This window comes from Lipophrys pholis (assembly GCF_963383615.2).
Source record: "Lipophrys pholis genome assembly, chromosome: 17".
NCBI classification, from domain to species: domain Eukaryota; kingdom Metazoa; phylum Chordata; class Actinopteri; order Blenniiformes; family Blenniidae; genus Lipophrys; species Lipophrys pholis.
In genome coordinates this window covers 8,645,352-8,665,184 of record NC_137643.1, presented here as the reverse complement: position 1 = coordinate 8,665,184, position 19,833 = coordinate 8,645,352, and the positions used below count along the sequence as shown (strand labels likewise).

General features: G+C 43.3%; 1 protein-coding gene across 1 annotated transcript in view; it reads right to left on the bottom strand.

Moving 5' to 3' along the window:
- Window positions 1–19,833, bottom strand: part of kcnq4 (potassium voltage-gated channel subfamily Q member 4) — a gene marked incomplete at its 5' end in the record, with an annotated part of 38,899 nt that overhangs the window by 5,555 nt on the left and 13,511 nt on the right. The window contains 12 exons of the mRNA XM_080485124.1: window positions 1,062–1,161; window positions 1,236–1,465; window positions 4,617–4,742; window positions 5,416–5,504; window positions 5,676–5,771; window positions 5,857–5,967; window positions 6,645–6,770; window positions 7,358–7,533; window positions 7,701–7,827; window positions 8,706–8,796; window positions 10,842–10,951; window positions 11,046–11,139. Coding sequence (XP_080341250.1) covers window positions 1,062–1,161; window positions 1,236–1,465; window positions 4,617–4,742; window positions 5,416–5,504; window positions 5,676–5,771; window positions 5,857–5,967; window positions 6,645–6,770; window positions 7,358–7,533; window positions 7,701–7,827; window positions 8,706–8,796; window positions 10,842–10,951; window positions 11,046–11,139 — 1,476 coding nt within the window. The remainder of the gene's footprint in view (window positions 1–1,061; window positions 1,162–1,235; window positions 1,466–4,616; window positions 4,743–5,415; window positions 5,505–5,675; window positions 5,772–5,856; window positions 5,968–6,644; window positions 6,771–7,357; window positions 7,534–7,700; window positions 7,828–8,705; window positions 8,797–10,841; window positions 10,952–11,045; window positions 11,140–19,833) is intronic.

The window sequence follows — 19,833 nt, the reverse complement described above, 5'->3', positions numbered from 1 at the left end:
CTGCGGCGTCACAATGACAGGAACTGCCACCCGCATGAGAAATGTTGCGTCTCACTTGTTACAACAGTTGTTCTCGTCTGATCTGGACAAGATCATCTGTCTCCCTCCAGTCGCACTGTGCTTGGATCCTTCATCTGGATGCGACTGGAATGCACGCTTGTGTGTATGTGTATAATGTCTAACAGGCCTCTTTATCACGCCAGCTCATACGTGGCCAGCCTGAATGAGCCAGGGCTTGCTGAGCGACAAGGTCACACACGGGAATGAACCCTGCCTGCAGGAAGGCTCAGTTACCTCTCCTAAGTGGACATTTCTGCTCCGTCAGCTGAATTTGCACAAGCCAGCTCCTAAATGGAAGAGCAGCACGTTTGTTCTTATAACGTAGGCTGTGTAGCACGGGCAGCGCTCCGACTGAGTATACGTACACCGGATGTGAGCCAATTGACTTATTCTATTCATGTAACATCTCAAATTCCATAATTTTGTCAGTGCAACGTCCACGTCATAAATTGTACTTAGAGACATTTTTGTGTGACGGGATCAAATCTGGTGTCCATAATGTTGGTGTGTGGCCCTTCCCTTCTGATATTTCACCAAGATGGCTGCTGTTAAGGGGCCACACGGCGGCGTACTGGTTGGTACGGTCATCTAACCTCTTTATGTGAGGAGTTTGCATGTTCTCCTTGTGGGCTTCCACAGCTTCCTTCCATTAGTACTACTGCTACTACAGATAGCAAAGGAAGAGTTAAATAAAAACGCAGAATTGAAATATCACTAAGGTAAATCATCTTTAGCGCATCACCTGAGAGTGTTGTGACTTGAGTTCTGACGTTCATGAATGACCTGAATCTAGTGAACAGCCATTCTTTTTTTCTTTTTGCCGTTTCACACAGATGCACACAAGCTTTTCCTTTGAGACCGAGTGACATTGAAAACAGGCTCAAGGGGAGGAGCTTCTGCGTGCATCTGCATGAAACGGACAAAATAAATGTGTAAATGACAGCAGGCAGTAGTTTTATATGCACAATATTTGTAGGACGCGTGTTAAAGGCAGGACTCACCTGACAGCTCGTATTAATGTCTTCACTGCTGGGATCACTTCCTCCATGGCCACGTCACAATAAGGTTTGTCTTCCACACTGTCCTCCCCGACTCCTTCCACTGGACCCAAGCAGACAGAGACAATCAGTCGTCCACTTACTAGTTATCAGCCGTTACTGAAAAGCGCCACTCACCGTCAGCAGGTGGCCGAGGTTTGAGGCGGAGGGAGGTGCGGAAGCGTGTGCGGTCATTAAAGCTCCAGCTCTTCTGGACCTTCCCCGGGCTGATGGCCTCGGGGACGTTCTCCTGGCTGGGAGAGTGGCGGACACCGGAGCCCGGGGGCATCGGTGACGCCTTGTTCCGGATGGTTTGGGACGAACGGGAATTGTTCATCCTAATCCGATCCCGGAAGCCCATTTTACTGCTGACAGTGAAGGCGGGAAGGTTAGCAACACCCTCAGGAGGAGGTTTCTCTTTGGAAAATGGCGGGCACTGAGCTTTCTCATCGGTCACATTGTCCATGCCTTTGAACTTTATGGAAAACTACACCGTGTTATCCCTGGAGCTTGGGAAAGCAGCGGAGGGGAAGCTTGAGCTTATTAGAAAGACGTCAGTTAGTGACATTGAAACGACACAAAAATATGGCCTCATTATCACAGAAACAGACAAGACACAGAGAAACATTAAGATTTTGTCTCAGTGAAGCACAAGACGACTGGCTCGTCATGGAGGCAGTATGACCAAAAACACCACTCAGTATTACTAAAAACACAGCGTCCTGAGGATTTCTACCTCCAAGAGCCTATTGTGGCGCCTGAATCAGCAGAATGAGGCTGAAACCTGATTCAAGCACGGCCGTGTTGCAGAGACAGTGGAAAATGCTTCCCCTAACACGAGAAAAGCTCCCTTAACCCCTTTAACAGAGTTTATAAGCATCAAAATATTGGCTTCAAAGTGCAGCTGCACAAAAGGTGTCTCATTAAGTACTCTGTACCACTCACCACAGCCCGAGTCGGGCTGATATGTGAGGTCATCTATTTTCAGGAGGAAAGCTATTTGGCGGCTGTTCCCCACTCGAGATTGACTCCTAATGCTGCTGCTGTAGCATGCTCTCGAGACCACTCCCACTCTCCAGCCACTTACACGTTACATACTGTCACGGATCCATAAGGCAACACAAACATCATGCACCACAGAGCAATTCCAACCGAGTCCTTCACTCCCACGATTTTTACGATGATATATACTCCTTTGTCTTGCGTGTGTTACACGGCAGCCGGCCATTTGAATTAAAATTTAAATAGTTGGAGGAATGTTAGTGGGAACAGCATTTCATGTAAGCAATATGAAATGCTTCAGCTCGACCGCAGGATATGAGGGAGATAGAGTGAAAGACCTTTGCATGCAAAAGGAAGTAAATGGTTTGGGTGCATTCAGACCATAAACTTCGCTGAATCTTTCTGAAGAATGTTGCATGCAAACAGATGTGTTATTGCACTTAGAAAACCTTGTAAAAAATACAGCATGAACACACTGATTTGGTACAGAGGTTTTTATGAATGTGAAACAGAAAAGAGTTCAATCATTTAAACCTTTTCCTTCAAGAAAAGTAAAAAAAAAAAAAACAGAAAAAGAAAAAGAAAAAAACCTGAAGGTCAAAATTTCTAATTGAGAAAAAAATTTTTTTTCTGTGTGAATATTTGAATTTTTGTTTTCATTCGAAATCTCAAATGAAAATATCAAATATTCAACTCATATTATTCCTCTGGGACTTTTGTTAAGTTTTCAACACAAGAAAACATGTTGGAGCCAAAAAACCCAAAATCAGTCAGAGTTTCTCAAACCAGAAGAAACTCCTTCATAATAAATTAGAGCAGACAGGATGTCTCCACAGTAAAGGATTCACGCAAATGTTTGTAGACCAGAATGTAGAAGCCTGCTTTAACATCACCTAATTGGTGTCTGTCGTCCGTTGACAAAAGCAATGGCAATACACCCAATTCTCTTTTTTGAACCTCACAAATGGTGAAGCCTTAACAGTTTCCCAGGCCACTGCATCGGCCCACAAACTTTTGAGTGTTTCCAGCAAGATGAGCAGGGTTAAAGGAGAAAGAGCGATGCTATTGATTGGTGACATTTTAGCGTGCCCCGTGCACAGGCTTTGTTGCCGTGGATACCTCTGCTTGCGGCCAGCATGAATCCGGAAGAGACCCCGCTTTTTAGAAAGGAGCTGACTGAGGAGACACACAAGGCAGAGGGAGAGAGGGTGAGGGCAGGAGAGGCGTGGAGAGAAGTGGAGGCGGGAAGGCGAAGGAGAACAAGAAGTTCTGGGTACACAGTGGACCCACGGGGATAAAACCGAGCAAAAAATGGGGGGGAAAGAAAGTGTAGTGGCGCAGACGGTGAGGTAGAGGGGTGACGCGTGACATCTCTCATAGTCCAAATAGCTCTTTTCTGCACAGCTCTTGTCACCTTACCTCAAACTGGAAAATTCAATTTTGAGAGGCAAATTTGGATTATGGAGACACACAGTGGGGAGCGAGTGTCGGGGAGGGGGGACTAGGTGGACAAAGATCATGCAAAGGTAGTGAGTGGTGTTTCACCTGAGTATATTCATCACGACAGCCCGTTAAACACCATGGTGTCATGGTGTGACAGCAGCTCCCCAAAACCGAGACAGTGCTACCAGAAAAACTTCAAACGCTTCACTGTGCTAACGTCTCATCTAACACATGCAAGCATCAGATATTGACCAATCACATGAGCAGTGTACCTTGTTACCTATGGTTTACTAAACTAAATCGAGTGAAACAACTCGGTTCTAGCTATGAAAACCCTTCAACCCATTAAGACCTGGAGCACCATTTATGTGCATGTCCCTTTAAGACCAGGTGTGATGTTTGTGTGCAATGTAAGCAGATTGTTTTGAGTCACGCATTCCCCCCCCCCAAAAAATGATGAAATCATCTAAAACGCATTCATAGATATATACCGGTGCATAAATCTACGAAACACATTTCATTCTGCTCTGAAGGGAGACGCACGCAAAGTTTGCGGCCGCTCTTAAAGGGATATACACTAAAATGCCGCTCCAGGTCTTGATGCCTTCCGTCAACAAGCACATTTCATGACTTGAAGAACAAACCTGCATGGAACTTCTGCCTTCCTGAGAACAGATGCAGGATGGATGATGTGGAAAGGATACAACAGAAAGGAAGAGGAAGACAAGAAGAGGAAACCGGTGAGTGAACAGCTCGAGGCGATGGAGATGGGAGGAGAATGAGGTAAAGCAGACAAAGATGCAGAGAAGCAGGGGGGGCAAGGGGGGGGCGGCTACAACACAGTGGTCTCAGATCAGATTAGTGAAGTACAGTTAGAGAAACGACACATCCATGCAGAAAGCTCTGGGAGCACTCAGGCCTTTTTTTATGTGGATGTGTGCACCTGTTGAATGTGCTGCTCTGTGAGTTCCTGCTGTCTGGCTTGTGTTCGGGTGACAGTGTGTGACTGTAGGTAGACTATTGGCCACCTGCCTGGATGTACTGTGAGGCTGCAAGAGGTGGCGGGGTGCGTACCTGTCCCCCGACAGGTAGGGGGAGCTGTAGGGCCGCAGCCCTGACAGCAGCGTGTGGTAGGAGTTGTGGAGAACCTTCTTGGTGTTACGCTGTCGCTGGAGGTGACTGAACAGTAGCGTCAGTTCTCTGACACCCACGTGCACAAATGAATGAAAGAAAAACAATAAACAAAAACATGACAAATGAACAAACAAAACAACAACAAAAAAAACATGATCAAAACTCCACAAAAAGGCCACATCAATGGTCCAAAATGCTCAAAAGAAGAGGGAGATGAGATGTCACATGGATCAAATTTGGAAAACAACAACTTAGATGGATGTTAATGTAAAAAGAAAAAATAAATAAATAAATAAAAAATGCTTCTGTAAATGGTTCTCATGTTCCCCTCCTTTTAAGCCAATAAAAATTAGTCAAATTAATACAGAAATGCAGAATGTAAGAAACCACTGCGTACAACAAAATCAATGAAAATGTAACTGAGGAGAAGAGGCAGAAATCTAAAAGAATGATTTAAAAGTTGAGCAAATCAATTCTTCCTTGTTTCCTACAACCTTCATGTGACCTGACAAAAGAGCTCTTCACGGGCACACTAGCTTTGTCTGCTACGCAGGAACAGCTAAGCAAACCCTCACAAAGTCATTTTCACAAGGTGAAATGATTTTCTTGAGAGTTTTTGTGATGCAACTCTCAAATCTCTGTCTGCATGTATCGCAACACTCCATACCAATGACAAAGGCAGTCACAGACTCCCACATAGTTGAGGCCACTGTGCAGGAAGTGCAATGGGACAACTTACCTGAACGAAGGCAACATGCTGTCATAGAAGTACCATGTGGCTGTCAGATAGGAGTGTTTGGCATCTGTAGAGTAGAGACGCCATGCAGCCTGACGGAAAAAAATAATATTAACTTACTATTGGGAATTTAGAAGAAAGATAAAGAAACGCAGAATATACCAAATATAATCGTCCCTTTTGATAAAGCGTCACTATACAACCTCGTTGCCCAACATGTGATTGTCTTCAAAGAGCCTCGTTGCTCTCAGAGTGGTCATTACCTGTATCAAGTTCGCAGCAGGCATCCTCCTCTTCTCAAAGTGCTTCTGTCTGTGCTGCTCTTGAACCTTCAGGGCAAAGCCTGACCCCAGAATTCCCTGAGGGTCAAAGGATCAACCTGAAGTCAGGAGTGCAACTTGTGTGGAGTCACAGACGGGATGCAAGTAAATATAGGAGACTTACGGCCGGGAGGGCAAAGAAGGAAACTCCCAGGAGAGCGAAGCCGGCAGCCAGGAGCCGTCCTTGCCACGTACGAGGGGTCTTGTCCCCATAACCAATGGTGGTCAGTGTTATCTGGGGCGGTGACAATATTTGCATTGCATTTCAATTTTAACGTTTTATTCATCTGTCACACTTGCAACAACTATGCTACTCTATTTTTACAGAAATGACAAGATGGGGATCACAAGACAGGGGTTGCAAAACGTGCACAGTATCCTATAAAAGTATCCGAAATAACTAGAAAAAAAATTATTAGACAATTTGATAGTCTTGCATGAAGGAAGTGCAGTTTCTTTTACTATCAAAACAGCACATTGTAAATAAGCGTATGCAGTTAATACGTCCTTGAAATGATTAATTACAACACAGATGTTTCAGTGTTTCACACCAGATCTACACAAACATTTAATTAAACATGTGTGTAAGGATCAAAAACTTTTAAAAGCGTTTGATTCTAAATTTCTTGTGGGGATGCAATAATACTCAGGAGTCTGTAACAGGACCTCAATCAAAAAGTTATTTTCAGAGTTTCTTTCAATAAGAAATGATCATGTACTGGTAATCAACATCGTTTTTTGGACATGTATAAGTCGAACTTGTAAAAGCCACAAATCCTTGTGGTGAACTGTTGATGTTTAAAAGTGTAAAGCGCTTAAAAAGATGCCAGCACACCCCTCTTAAGCACAGTCACAAAGATTTACGGTTTGGTGCAACCTTTCCCAGCCTCCACATTGACATGCAGTACTCACAGTTCCCCACCAGAGGGAGTCTGCATAGGTGTTGAAGTCTGAGTTGACGTCTTTCTCTGCCAGGTAGACCAGGAAGGAGGCAAAGATCAGCACCAGGAAGCCGATGTACCAGGCAGTAATCAGCTCCTGGGAAGCAGACAGCAGGTATCAATCACATCTGTCAGCGGCCGCAGCGCCATAATCCCTGCTGTCATTACCACATCACCCTCATCATTATTGGCCATATCCTCATCACAATCACATTTGGCTTGCACTTTGACTTGGCTGCACCGTTCTGCTGAGACAGCTGCTTCATCACTTCATCATCCTCCCTATCATTATCATCCAGCTGTCTATATGTGTTCTGCTGCTGACCCTTGGGCAGTGGACATCTATGTCAGCAAAAGAAAGAAAACTAATTGCCAAAATAATGGAGAGTGTTCATGTTTGAGGGCAGTGAATAATCGTCAAGCCTATTATCCATTAGCCTCACCTGAGATATATATATATATATATATATATATATATATAGATCTATAAACTATTAGTAGCTCCTTTAATAGCCACGGTCTGTTACTGTAATAATCCCCACTCTTGCGTGTGGCTACTATGTAATAGCAGGTTTTAAATTTTTAATGCACACTCTATAAATTGTCCAAAAGGTTTGAATTTGAAGGAAGCATAGTGCATTTTCACAGCAGGAGATTCGTCATGTATTTGTCACAACATCCCACCTTGCTGTGAGCATAAACTACTGAGCCCAGTAGTTTCCACGTGCCTCCTCGTCGGTCCATACGAACCATGCGCAAAATCTGCAGGAAGCGCATGCTGCGAAGGGCAGACGTTGCAAAGATGTTGCCCTGCGTCCCTGCAGCGATCACTGCCAGCGACGCCACAAACACTATGAAGTCTGCAGATAGAGGACCAGAGAGAGAGAGAGAGAGAGAGAGAGAGAGAGAGAGAGAGAGAGCAGGTGAGTAAATGTCTTTATGAGGTGTTGAGATCTCACAATTTGTTACAAGTATCCTCAGAGCACTTTGGCGAGGTTCTGTGCACCGTGCACACACGCTCACTAACCTATGACACAGAAGGGCTTCCTGGCAAATCTCAGCCGTCCCTGCCATCCACGGTATCTGCAGCAGCAGCCAGCCGCCCAGATCCTGACGAAGTACTCCGTCCCGAACACCACGATCATGACAAACTCCTGCGAGTCACACACAGTGAGAGAAACAGAACGGTCAGTGACATGCAACAGTCAGGACAACGCGGTTCGATCATCCCTCATTCTATATATTTTCCAAACGATCAGTCGTTTCTTTGACAGATTGTTTTCTTTTAAAAGTCACAATTATCTTTTAATGTTTTGAAAATGTTTGAAATGTTCAATTTCCAACCTTATGAAGGGTAAAATCAATCTGAGGGACTTAAAAGTGAATGAGGCGAGCCACAAATGACAGGATGATCTCTCCATGTCTGTCTTTCTCTCATTTGTAGGTTTCGGGGCGCAGCAGGCAGTTTAAGGTGGACTGAACCAATCTGTCATTAGAGCAAACGTTCATTGTAAGCAAAGTCTGCTAAAGGCTGATTGCTCACTAATGGCCAGGTGATTGATCGGGAGGCTGAACTGAGAGAATATGAAAGTCAGGAGTGTTCGCCGTTAAATTACAAGTAAAGACGAGCAAGGTGGGATGTTGAGAGGGATGGAGAGAGGAGACGACGGGTCAGGTTAGGAAGGAGAGAGAGAGTGTCTATTACGTTTCACTCAAGCAGCTGCAGCACAGAGGAAGAGGGGAGATTAAGGGATAGCTATTAGGATTAGTGCATCATGGCTATGATTTCCTGCGCAGTCAACAACACCTGAATCTTCCCACCTGCTTACATGGCTGTCTGCACGGCACAACAACATCAAATGCGAGCTGCGGTATGTGAGACGGCATGTACACAAGGGCAGTGAAGGAGTGTGTGTGTGTGTGTGTGTGTGTGTGTGTGTGTGTGTGTGTGTGTGTGTGTGTGTGTGTGTGTGTGTGCTCAAAATGATATCTATGTGTGTGTTTGCACAAGAGAGAGGAAAAGGCGGTTTACCAGGATGAAGAGGCCTTGGTTGGCGACCTTCTGGTGTTCGGGAATGGTGGAGAAGACCGACAACACCAAGCAGCTGAACACCAGCAGGAAACTACAACACACAGACAATCACACACATTTTACAATATACACACCAGGGCCAAGAGATAAGTCGGATTAGTTTAGGTTCACACATCCAGCACAATTTAATTGCAGTTGTTTGGACCAATCACAACCTGGCGTCATAGGATAAAAAAAAATGCAGACAACTGCAAAAATGTTCCACAAAGTTTTAGTGTTTACATGTTTGACTTTTAAACACTTTTCATCACATCCAACATGACACTTTGCATCTTTACATGGACTCACCCTCACAGTATATCATGAGCACTAATGCTATTTTATCAGCTGTTGGTGGCTAGCTTTCACTGCATCACTGATCCTTCAGCTACAAGTGTTGCTGCCACCTAGTGGTCAGTTCTGGTTGCTAACAATGTGGATAAATCAGGAGGGGCTATTACTTTTCTTAAAAAAAATTTAAAATTTAAAAAATGAAATTCATGTCTTTACAACAATGGGCCAGATTGGACTTCTTGAGGTTCACAGAAAGCGTGTTTGAAACCCGTACAAGCTTGGTTTGTATCTGTTTGAAAAATTGATCAACAGAATAACTAAAAGTCCTTGAATATAATTCACTCAATGTCTGCATGGTTAACACATGGTGAAAGTTTGAAGGAGGAAACGATTTGTTGATTCATCACATGAACAAAGCAAAGTTGTGTCCAGCAATTTTGATAATATTGGAGGAACGTTCCAATGTTTTATCACACCAGTGTCTTCAGTTCAGAGCTCTACACTACAATACACTACTCCAGAGGTTAGGATACAGTCGTGAACTACACTAGTGAATATACTACACTACAGTGCAGTATACTATAGTACTATAACTGAGCACACTACGATACACTCCGGTACGCTATGACCACAAGGTCCAGAAATATCTTATCATTCAGTGGTTTTAAATAAGTTGAATGATGTGTTTGTAAGAAAAGATTCTGTCTGGACACACACAGCAGATAAAAACAAAACAGAAGAAGCTGAATCTGACAGCGCTGTAGCCCTGCACGCCAGTACAGCATCATCCAGTGTAGAACGGTGACCTACGGCTATGTTAACACAGAAATAAGTATCCCGTAGAAGTAATGGCCACCTCAGCTTCAGAACTACTCTGAAATACAACACAACATAAATTCTGATCGACTGGGTGTCATGTTTGAGGTGCTCTCATGTTTGCATAAACACTTCCTTTCTTCCATGTCGTGTAGGTATGTTGAAAGTCACTTCACATTCCCCGTTTTTACGTTTGTGACGGCTGAAGGGAACACAGTGTCCGACACTTGTGAAATGACCACTGTCTATACCTAAAAGCCAGTGGGTAACACGTTCATGAATTCCTCTGTTAGCGCGGGAATTAAATATGTATGTGCAGTGGTTAACACTCTTCCAGGTTGAGTTTGAGGGGATTTCTGTAAGGCGTGTGTGTGTTCTACCTGTTCCTCCATAGGTTTTATCTAGATCGTGATTTCACAATTATAAATTACCAAAGTTGAGCCTGTGACCCCGGGGTGGATACAGCGAGATAGCGGACAGATGGATGGATGCTTACGGACTACTTGTTGAGCTGATTTCCTCAGTAAGAATGAAGGAACACTTGATAACAGCATGTTTTCAGACTGTGTGGTGCTGAAAAGAAAAATGTTGGCACTGACACATCGTCCCAGTTCACAAGTGGAAACAGTTATTGTTAGATGTTATTTCAGCGGAACTGTCAGCAGTGAGATTAAAAAGGGCAACTACATAAGCGCACAGTACCGGGGTGAATCTTAAATTTAGATTGGTTTCATAACACTTCTTAGTTTGTCATTTGTAAATTAGAAACAATTTTCTTTCGCAATTTTGGCTCTTCGGAGGTTATCGATGACACAGAGAGCGACAGAGTGGAGATTTATGTATTTAACTCCACTTCCTATTGTCAATAAAGGTGCACGTACTATCCACAAAATGTTTTCATGCCAAATATTTCTTCTTTTTCTGCAACCTGTGGGAAAATATATTCCTTTTTAGGTCATTGCCTTGGTGAGAGATAATCTCTCCTACGATGTGATGGCACAAAGATTGCCTGATTGGGAGCAACGAGAGCCGCTGAACTCCTCGAATGCAACACGCCAGCTGTGCAGATACGCCACGGACACCACGGCACAATGTTCCTGCGAGTGGGGAGTAAAGAGATATCAGGTTGAAGAGATAAGGACGAGCTTGCGAGAAATAAGCAGTTGCACGCAAACACAAAAACCACTGTGCCCTGTGAATCCCGAGCGGCGGGGCAGAAGCGGCCAGGTGGCAGCTGCTGGTCCAGCTGGTCTGGATGTCAAAGTCAGAGAACACTTGCTGGACACTAAAGCGGGCCGCACGGCTTCACACAAGGGTGCCCTTTCTCTGTGATTAGTAATACGATCAGCTGGTTTTCTAACTGGGCTAATATGTGTGACACGTAATACACTTTAAGTGTTCACATTAAAAAGTGGCACACAGACTGACACACACTCACGACAAACCGAACCAAGAGGGAAGATTTCCATCCAGTGGAGGAGGAAACAAACAAAGACAGTCACTCTCAGATTGACTGACATGGCACAGGTTTACATCATAGAGACAGTATAGGCATCATGGAATTTATTTTGCTTTCTCTTAACAAAATCAAGAAGAGAACAACAAATAAACAATCAGTTTGTTTTGCTGATTATTAGTGAATTGTCAAAATACAATGATGACATTTGATTTCATCAAATAATGGGGAATTTGTGGTGTCAAAGTACTAAGCCATTACAAAAGTAACACGAACCCCTCAGAGTTCGTTTGATTGGTTTAGGATTTCTAACCACTCAATTTCAATCGGCACCTAGCTTAGGCAACACAGGGTGAGGCAGGAGAAGAAGAGAGAGCACAGTGACACAAGAAGAACATGCAAACTTCAAGGTTTTTTTCCCTTCATTGGGTTCAAACCAGGAACTCTCTGGCTGTGAGGCAACAGAGCAAACCACTATTACATATAGAATATCAGAGTTATCTTATCTACAAACAAAGCAACAAAAAAGTTAAACATCAGAGTTCCATTTCAAGCAATAAATACATACATTAAAATGGTGCAGAGCTCCGAATAGACTGCGAAAGTAGATCTTAAACAGTTAGAAAGACACTGGACACCAAGCGTGAATAACCACACACCCCCAATTACCACTGTGGATTTCTCAGCCCAGTGGTGCGTGCACAGTGGAGAGTTTGCGCTTCAGCCACAGAAGAGTTAGTTTGAAAAATACTCTGAGGACTCCCTGCAAAACAACACATTTTGGTCATTCATCAGCTCCACAATGTGCTGACTGAAGCGTCTGTCTTTTTACCCTCAATTAACTCAAAGCGCTGTGCCTATCTCCACGAGGAGGATATTCGTTTGGGCAGCCTCTCAGGTAGTTTCTTCCACCGAGCGGTGCTTTATGACAGGAAACAAGTCACAGCACAGATACGGCAGCTGGATGGACAACTCAGCGAAGAACACAGACACAACATAATACATTATGTCGGCAATCCTGCAGTTTTATTACCTTAAACTAACAAAGTCCTTCTAAGAGGAACAAACACGGCACTGACCTACTTTTCAACATACTCAACTTATTGAGTTATGCAGATAGTTTTGAGAAATCATGAAAAGAAAATTCAAAAACAGTTAGTCTCTGCAAACTATTTATTTTGGCGATGGGAACCAACGATATGACACATCTAAATAATTCCAAAACTACACCAGTAACATTTGAATCCAGTTATTTCTTCTCCTTGCTGTTTTCTAATCTCCCATTGGATTCAATAATCAGCTGCTCAGCTGTTTATTGTGCTTATATCTGCTTTGTTGTCCCCAGTGAATAGAAATATGTATATATATGAACAAATGCATATATAAGAACATAATTAAACAAACATATTTAGGGCATGCGTGATGCATGGGGAGGGGGAGTTACATTTCTGCTGAGGGCATATTTTATTGCACCGCTGCCCTCCATCCACCCCAGTACCAGAGAGTCTACCGTCCCTCCCACCCTTTCAGTGAAATGTCAATTAAGAGCAAAGCGTCAGTGGAAATCCACCAAATCAGCAGGGTTGGTCTCATGAGACTTTTGAAAAAAGTCTTCCTGGCCTCGAGTCGCTCCTGCCTCAACGAAATATTGCTGAGATCAAAAAGGATATTTGAAAGAGTTCATAATTTAGAGCAGGGAAAGCAAATATGACAGTTAATTTTGCTCTTGTGGGTAAGAAAATAAAATAAATCTCTGTTGAGAGGTGAATATCACAACGTTTTTGCCCCACATGTTCAGCTCTGCTCTTAAATGGGGGTAAAAGAAGCATAAGTGCATTAGAAGAAAACATGCAAAGAAACATGAGGAAAGAAGGGAATCATAAAGATCATTTGTGAAAGTGAGCCGCTCAGGATGTTTACTTTAAGCGTTCCGGGCATTAGTAATTGCCCCAAAACTTTGAACAAAGGATAATGCCTGCTCTGCTATATACAGAGGATATCTGACTTTTCTCCTAAAGTAATTTGTCTTGCGGACACTGTGGAGAATCAAGAAAAATGCAAGCACAGTAAAAGAAAGAAAGGAGGAAAGAAAGAAAGATTATGTAGATATACACCAATTTGCAAGCTTATCCAAACAGTTTCTATCCGTCTTTTCTATCTTTCTATCTCTGCGAGCCTCTCGATGTACAACTTGGCTCCGGGAGGTAAAACTCCAGAGAGCTTTTGAGCTGCTGGTGGGGCAGACAACAAATACGCGTGTACAACCAGATTGCTTTTAATGGAAACTGGACAAGGTGCTTTTACGGCTGTTTTCCTGTAAGCACACGCAAGTGAGAAAGGCGATCTCCCATTACTTTGACTGTCCGGCGAGAAGACTGAAGTGGGCTAAAAAGGTATTACCCGTTCTAATAAACATATATGACGCTGCGTATTGTTGCATCACAACTGTGTTAATGTGCGTCTGTTAGCGCTCGCCGCTGCGCGCCAGCCAGCGCACCTCGCTGAGAGAGGAAGGACGGCTGGATGGTGGGAAAATGCAGCTGTGATTCAATCACTGCTGGATGATAAAGCAGCTATCAGTTACACACCTACAGAGGAGACGGAGGGAGAGGAGAGGAGAGGAAGATGGCTGCGAAGGCGGAGGCAGAGAGCTGGAGGAAAGTGAGCTGGGAAGATGTTGACAGTTCAACGTGAGAAAATAGAGCAGAGGTGATGCTTCGGGAATAACGTGGAAGCGACGCGGGGAAAAGGAGATGAGGAGTTGGACATTAATCGAAATGGACATAAGGTCTGGAGGTTTTGAAGACGTACGAATACTTCATTACTATAACTGAATCAAGGTATTAACTATCTACTTGAGTCATATTTGCGTCGCAAGGCTTCACAGTGTCAAGACTGATCTCAGCCTAAATGTCTGAAGAGAGAGAAAACAGGTTTTTTTGAGCATCAATCAGTGCACTTCAGACACAGTAGAGAAAAACCACTTGAAAGATAAAACTACTGGAACCAGACGAGAGAATGAGAGTTTCACCGCGGAGTGAAAGGGCCTAATAAATGTGATGCCTGACAGGAAGTAGCAGCAGTCACACAACAGTTTCTATCTGTCTTTTCTATCTATTCTAGTGAACCAGTTAACACTGACGATAGACAACATCCTCAACACATTTTCTATCCTCGTAAAATAAAACAGTTTCGGCGCTTGGAGTCGCCACTTTTGCACTTTTACTCAAGTACAAAAAACTGAATCTGTTTATTTTCTTTACTCGGATATAAGGAAATAACGGTGGAACTCTGAGGACGGTAAAGCACCGTCCCACACATGCTGCTGTTGTGCAAACACAAATAACAACACCGTGCAAATATTGAACACACTCTTGCAGTCACAACCTCTGCAAGGACAGAAACTGGCAAACATATAGATCCGCTTCAACAAATATGCCAAAGAAGCTCAGTTGGACGGTGATGTTACAGCAGTGGAGTCAGACGAGAACCCGTGTCAGAGGTCACCTTGGAACTGGAGAACTACTTCACTGTAAAACTTAAAAAAAAAAAAATGTTTAATAAACATCTTTTCCATAGAGTAGCTCTGCTTCATGTTAACAATGAGGAGTTAAAAAGGAGAGTTTCTCAAAAAAAAAAGAGGAAAAGGTGAACTATAGCGGAGAGAGATAGAGGAAGTGCCATCAGGAGAGGAAGAGAAAGGAGAGAAAGCGGCGAAAGGTGGAAACAGTAGAAAGATATTAATAGCATTTCACTTTCTTTAAATAGGGACTGCAGGCAAAATGTGCTGGGAGGCTGCAGAGCACGAGAACAGCCTGAACAGGCTCTGTGTGCCCGGTAGGTGTACCCCCCTCTTATTCATCTGGGACAGCAACACTTCAAGGCACCAAAAGAAAAAAAAAAACCAAAAAACAAATAACTCAACTCACAAACAAATAGAAGATGAAATGTGCTTTTTCACCAGAAAAGAAGCTGACCGAGCACTTGGTGGGCTCTCGTACTGGTGCGTGCACTATCGGGGGGCGGGTGAGGAGGCGGTGGCCTAACATGAGAGTGTTCTGCAAAAATCAGCGGAATGTGTTTGTTTTCTTCTGAATGCCACAACTTTGTGAATTATTTACGTCTTGAGAGGTCACGGCGGAAGCGGCGCAGTGCAGCCATGGCGTTTTGCATCACGAATAGCGAGGTCGGACACTTCTGCACAAATTATTGGCTTTGCATGCACCGGCTCCTCACAAATCATTTCTTTAGTTGCATTTGTCTGATAAACAGAACTTTTTTTTTTTAATGCTTCAGGCACATTTATATTGCTCTCACTGACACACTGATGTTACTGCTGCTAGTTTTTCACCAAACATCTGGACTTCACCGTCTTACTCCTGCATTTTCTCTTCAGGGGTTGCATCAGTACATCACCTTCTTCTAATACCCTCTGTATCCTTTCTCACATCAAATCGCCTGCATGTGCTCCCTCACTGCATCCATGATCCTCCTCAATGGCCTTCTTCTCCTCTTCCCTCACAGCTCCATCCTCAGGATCCATTTCAATACAAAGCTCTCACCTCTCCTCCATAAAACATTTGCCACCAACATGAACTGCATCGCCAATGGAATTATTCTTAACGTTTAATGCTTTTGATCAACTTTATTTTCAGTGCATTCATCAAAGGTTGTAGTACTTCCATATTACGTTATAGCATGTGTTACCATACTTTTCAGATTTTTTTAAGTAAAATGCATCGTTCAGGTGCACTAAGAGGGAGTACGTCACCAAATCAAAAAGAAAAAAAAAAAACATAGTGTTTGTTATGATCAGACTTGTAATGCAAAAATACATTTAAAAATCAGAAAATACCATTAAGCACCTCAAAAAGTTTAGCATAAAATAATCTGCCCAATAAAGGGTTAAACAAGGAGCCGTTATCTTGATCTCAATTACCTTGCAGCACATCAGGACCATGGCTATTAGTTAGATGAAAAAGTTGCATGACAAACTACAACAATTATCCTTCAATTGTAATAAAAAGTAAAGACTCTTGCGATCCTGTGTGATTTTCAGGAACACAGTTCATGTGCTCAATACCAAGAACCTTACAATATATCGTATATAAAAGTGCTGCTTTGCAAAATACACTCTCCAACATTACCTCAGCAGCTTCTGTCTGTGACTGGAGGTGCTGCTCTGTCTCCTCTGGATGGTTCATATGTGCCTCATGAGAAGCTCTCCTCTGGTTATCGGCAATGATTCATTGAGCAAATTGATTTATGGATCACAATTAAGCGACATTTCAGTGAATCTTAATGCAATGCACTTATCCTCCAATTTTGTATCTGTGCAGATGCATTAAATTCTAATGCAGCCCATCCTGTGAGTTTGATTGATTTGATTGTACCGTCATGCACTGCAAACACACATACGGTGCAACAGATACTAGATTATAGAATAATGTAGCATATTCATACGTACATAGAGCATCTGACAGTGCCGGGTTCTTGTGCCCTCCTCGCTCGGTGAAACAATTCGGTGCGGATGCAGCGCGGATGGTTAGACACTGAAGAAATATGTCCAGTGTGGTCACATATCTAACCAGTAAATGGGGTGAAATTAAACTATAACCACAGAGGCGAGAAGGGTTTCACGAGGGCTGCACAACCGTGTGTGTGTTTGTGTGAGTGTGAGTGTGAGTGTGAGTGTGAGTGTGTGTGTGTGGTCTCTAAGAGGAACAAGATTAATAGTCATTACAGGCAATTATTTGATGATTGGTGGCGCTTTGACCTGGTGGGAAATCAGATGGGCGTGTTTTTTTACAACATCAGGACAATTCAGTGTGAAATCCTCAAAGATTTATGTCACTGTGAAAAAAAAATGAAGCGGTGTGACTTATTGCATATTATTGACATCACTTGGCCACTAAGCTGTAGAAGATTGTGGCCATCATAAAGACCTGAAGGAGCTTATAATCAGGCGTAAGCACACGCACGCACGCACGCACGCACACACACACACGACGCTCCATTGTCGCTGTTTTTTCCTTTCTTCTTTTTTTTTGATTCCTGCTCTTTGCTGGCTATGGTGTGACAGAAGTGGGGGATCGGACCAGGGTGGAGACAAAGTGCTGTGAGAGCTCTGACATTTAGCTGTGGCATTGTTGCCAGGAGCTCTCCAATTAGCTCAGAGCCTCCAAACCCTTTAGTAGGTGTATGGGCAGCCACCAGTGTGCTTGTGTAACGCTGACATTTCCCCAGCGCTGGCATAAAAACCTTCGCACGGCTTGGATTCGGCGACACTGGACGTGTGGGACGGCTACGCTATCGATACTGCATCGATAGTGTGTCTTTATGTCCTCCGCACTGGTGAGCTCAAAACTTCATCTACAACATGTAAAAGTCCAAAAACAAGCATGTGACTTCTCAGACCCCCGAGAACACTGGCACCCCCGTACATACCAGCTACCCCCCCTCCCTCTCTGTGACCCGGGCCATGACTGAATTTCAGACCAATCATCATTACTCTGTGACAGGTCTAATCTTGTTACCATGGCAGCGGGGATCTCCAGTGATGGATTACAGAGGGTCAGGGGCGGCTCTCGAGGATTGAGGAACAACAAAAAGAAAGCGATGACTGCAACATTTGAACTCGGGCTAATGGGATTGGCCCAGCAGTTTGAGGCGAGGGGTGTGAGAAAGTGAGCAGGGGTCGCGCACAACCATGGTGGTCAGCGGATCTCAAGGAGGAGCTGACAGGATTTACACAGGATGCTGCGGTAATGTTCAGGCCACTAAATACTGGTGCCAAAGTTCGAAAGCGTCTAAAGCACTGTGTGAATGCGGTCAGAGAGTGGATCTAGATTCTGACACAATGAAAACATGTGCTGTTGATGCATTGGTAAAAAAAAAAATACACATATTATTACTGGGGCCTGTTAACAACCAGAATCTGATCTTTATCAGCTGACATTTGTACTAAAGTGGATCTAGACGGGTTGTCTATGCATGTCTCTCCTCAGAGCTCGCTGCTGGTGATGTAATTAGCAACACAAGGTGTCAGTAGACACATAACTCTAACACACCATGCAGATTAACTTTTTATAAACCGGATTGTCTGACAGACAAACAGGTGCTGTGAGTCCATCGTTAACAACACAGCTCCGGGGTTTCCTCCTCTAGTTCTTCTGACTTTGTAATGTTGCTCTAAACAAGATCCCAGCCAGCTTTGAGCTTGCCGGGACGAAAAAAGAAAATCATGACTAAACTATAGGACATAAAGTCTGGAGCTGATGCCAGCGGACTGCGGGTAAAACACACCCACACATTTACACTCACAGACAGACCCGTTTCCCATTACCTCAAATATTATTTTAATGGCGCTCCGCCCGACCCGACCTGACACACAGGAAGAACATGCAGACTGACTGACAGGCATAAAAACAGCTTCTTTCCCAGCGCTGCAGAAGGTCTGCATCTCAAACTCTATCTGAACCTATTTTACTAACTCAATAGCTATTCAATTTATATTTTTACCAGCAATGCACTATTTTTATATGCTGCTGTTTTAATTTCACAACTTATACGCTGCTGCTTTTATCCACATGCTTGTGTGACAAGGAACGTTGTCCCCCAAAAAAGTCTTATTTGAGGCGACAGTGAAAACCACTACAACACCATGTGGTCCACAGATTGTTTATTTAAGATAAATGCTCAAATACAGTGACACACATCAACTTTTTTTTTTTTTTTTACTTAATTTCTATAAATAAAATGTATTTATAATCAATACGCATTTCATTGTTCTTACATTTTTTTAATAAGGCTCCACTTATAGTTAAACTACTTATGTGCTTAAATAATATAATGTGGCCCTTTTAAAACATTAGGATCATAGTAAGTCTACAATTTGTGTCACACAAAAAGCCCCAAAGGTGTAAATAAACAGTTATCTTATCTGAGGTGAACTAATACACAACGTGGCTTTACTATGTTCCATGTTGTCCTGATTGGTTCAGTATGTTTGTAGAGAGAAATAAACAACTGTCATTCATCAACCTCCTGAGTGATGCAGGTTTCACCCTCCAGCTCCACAAACATTAACTGTTAATATCTTAACAGACCGTTCCTATTGTGTAAGGTGAAAAATAACATGAACCCTCTGACTCCTGGGGACAAACAGTAGCAACTCACTTTAACTTGACTTGGTTGGTTTTATTTTCAAAACAACTTTAAATGAATCATTCGGCTCAAGTATATTTACCAAGCACATAAAAGGTGGTGACAGATGTCAGACTTCATATCGGGAATGAAAATTAAATATTTTGAAGTTGAGTAAACGAAAACTATGAAATCTATCAAAGTGCTGGCTCCGACGTTGGTACACCTCCAGGACCGTGATGTTGTCATTTGGTTACCGTGGCAGCAACACACCGACTCCCAACGCTACAGTCAAAGCCTCAGTAATGAAGCACCAAAGTGATGAGGAACCAGTCCGTCTGTTTGCTGAAGCTTTCCCTGCTGCTATTGAGGTGAAAC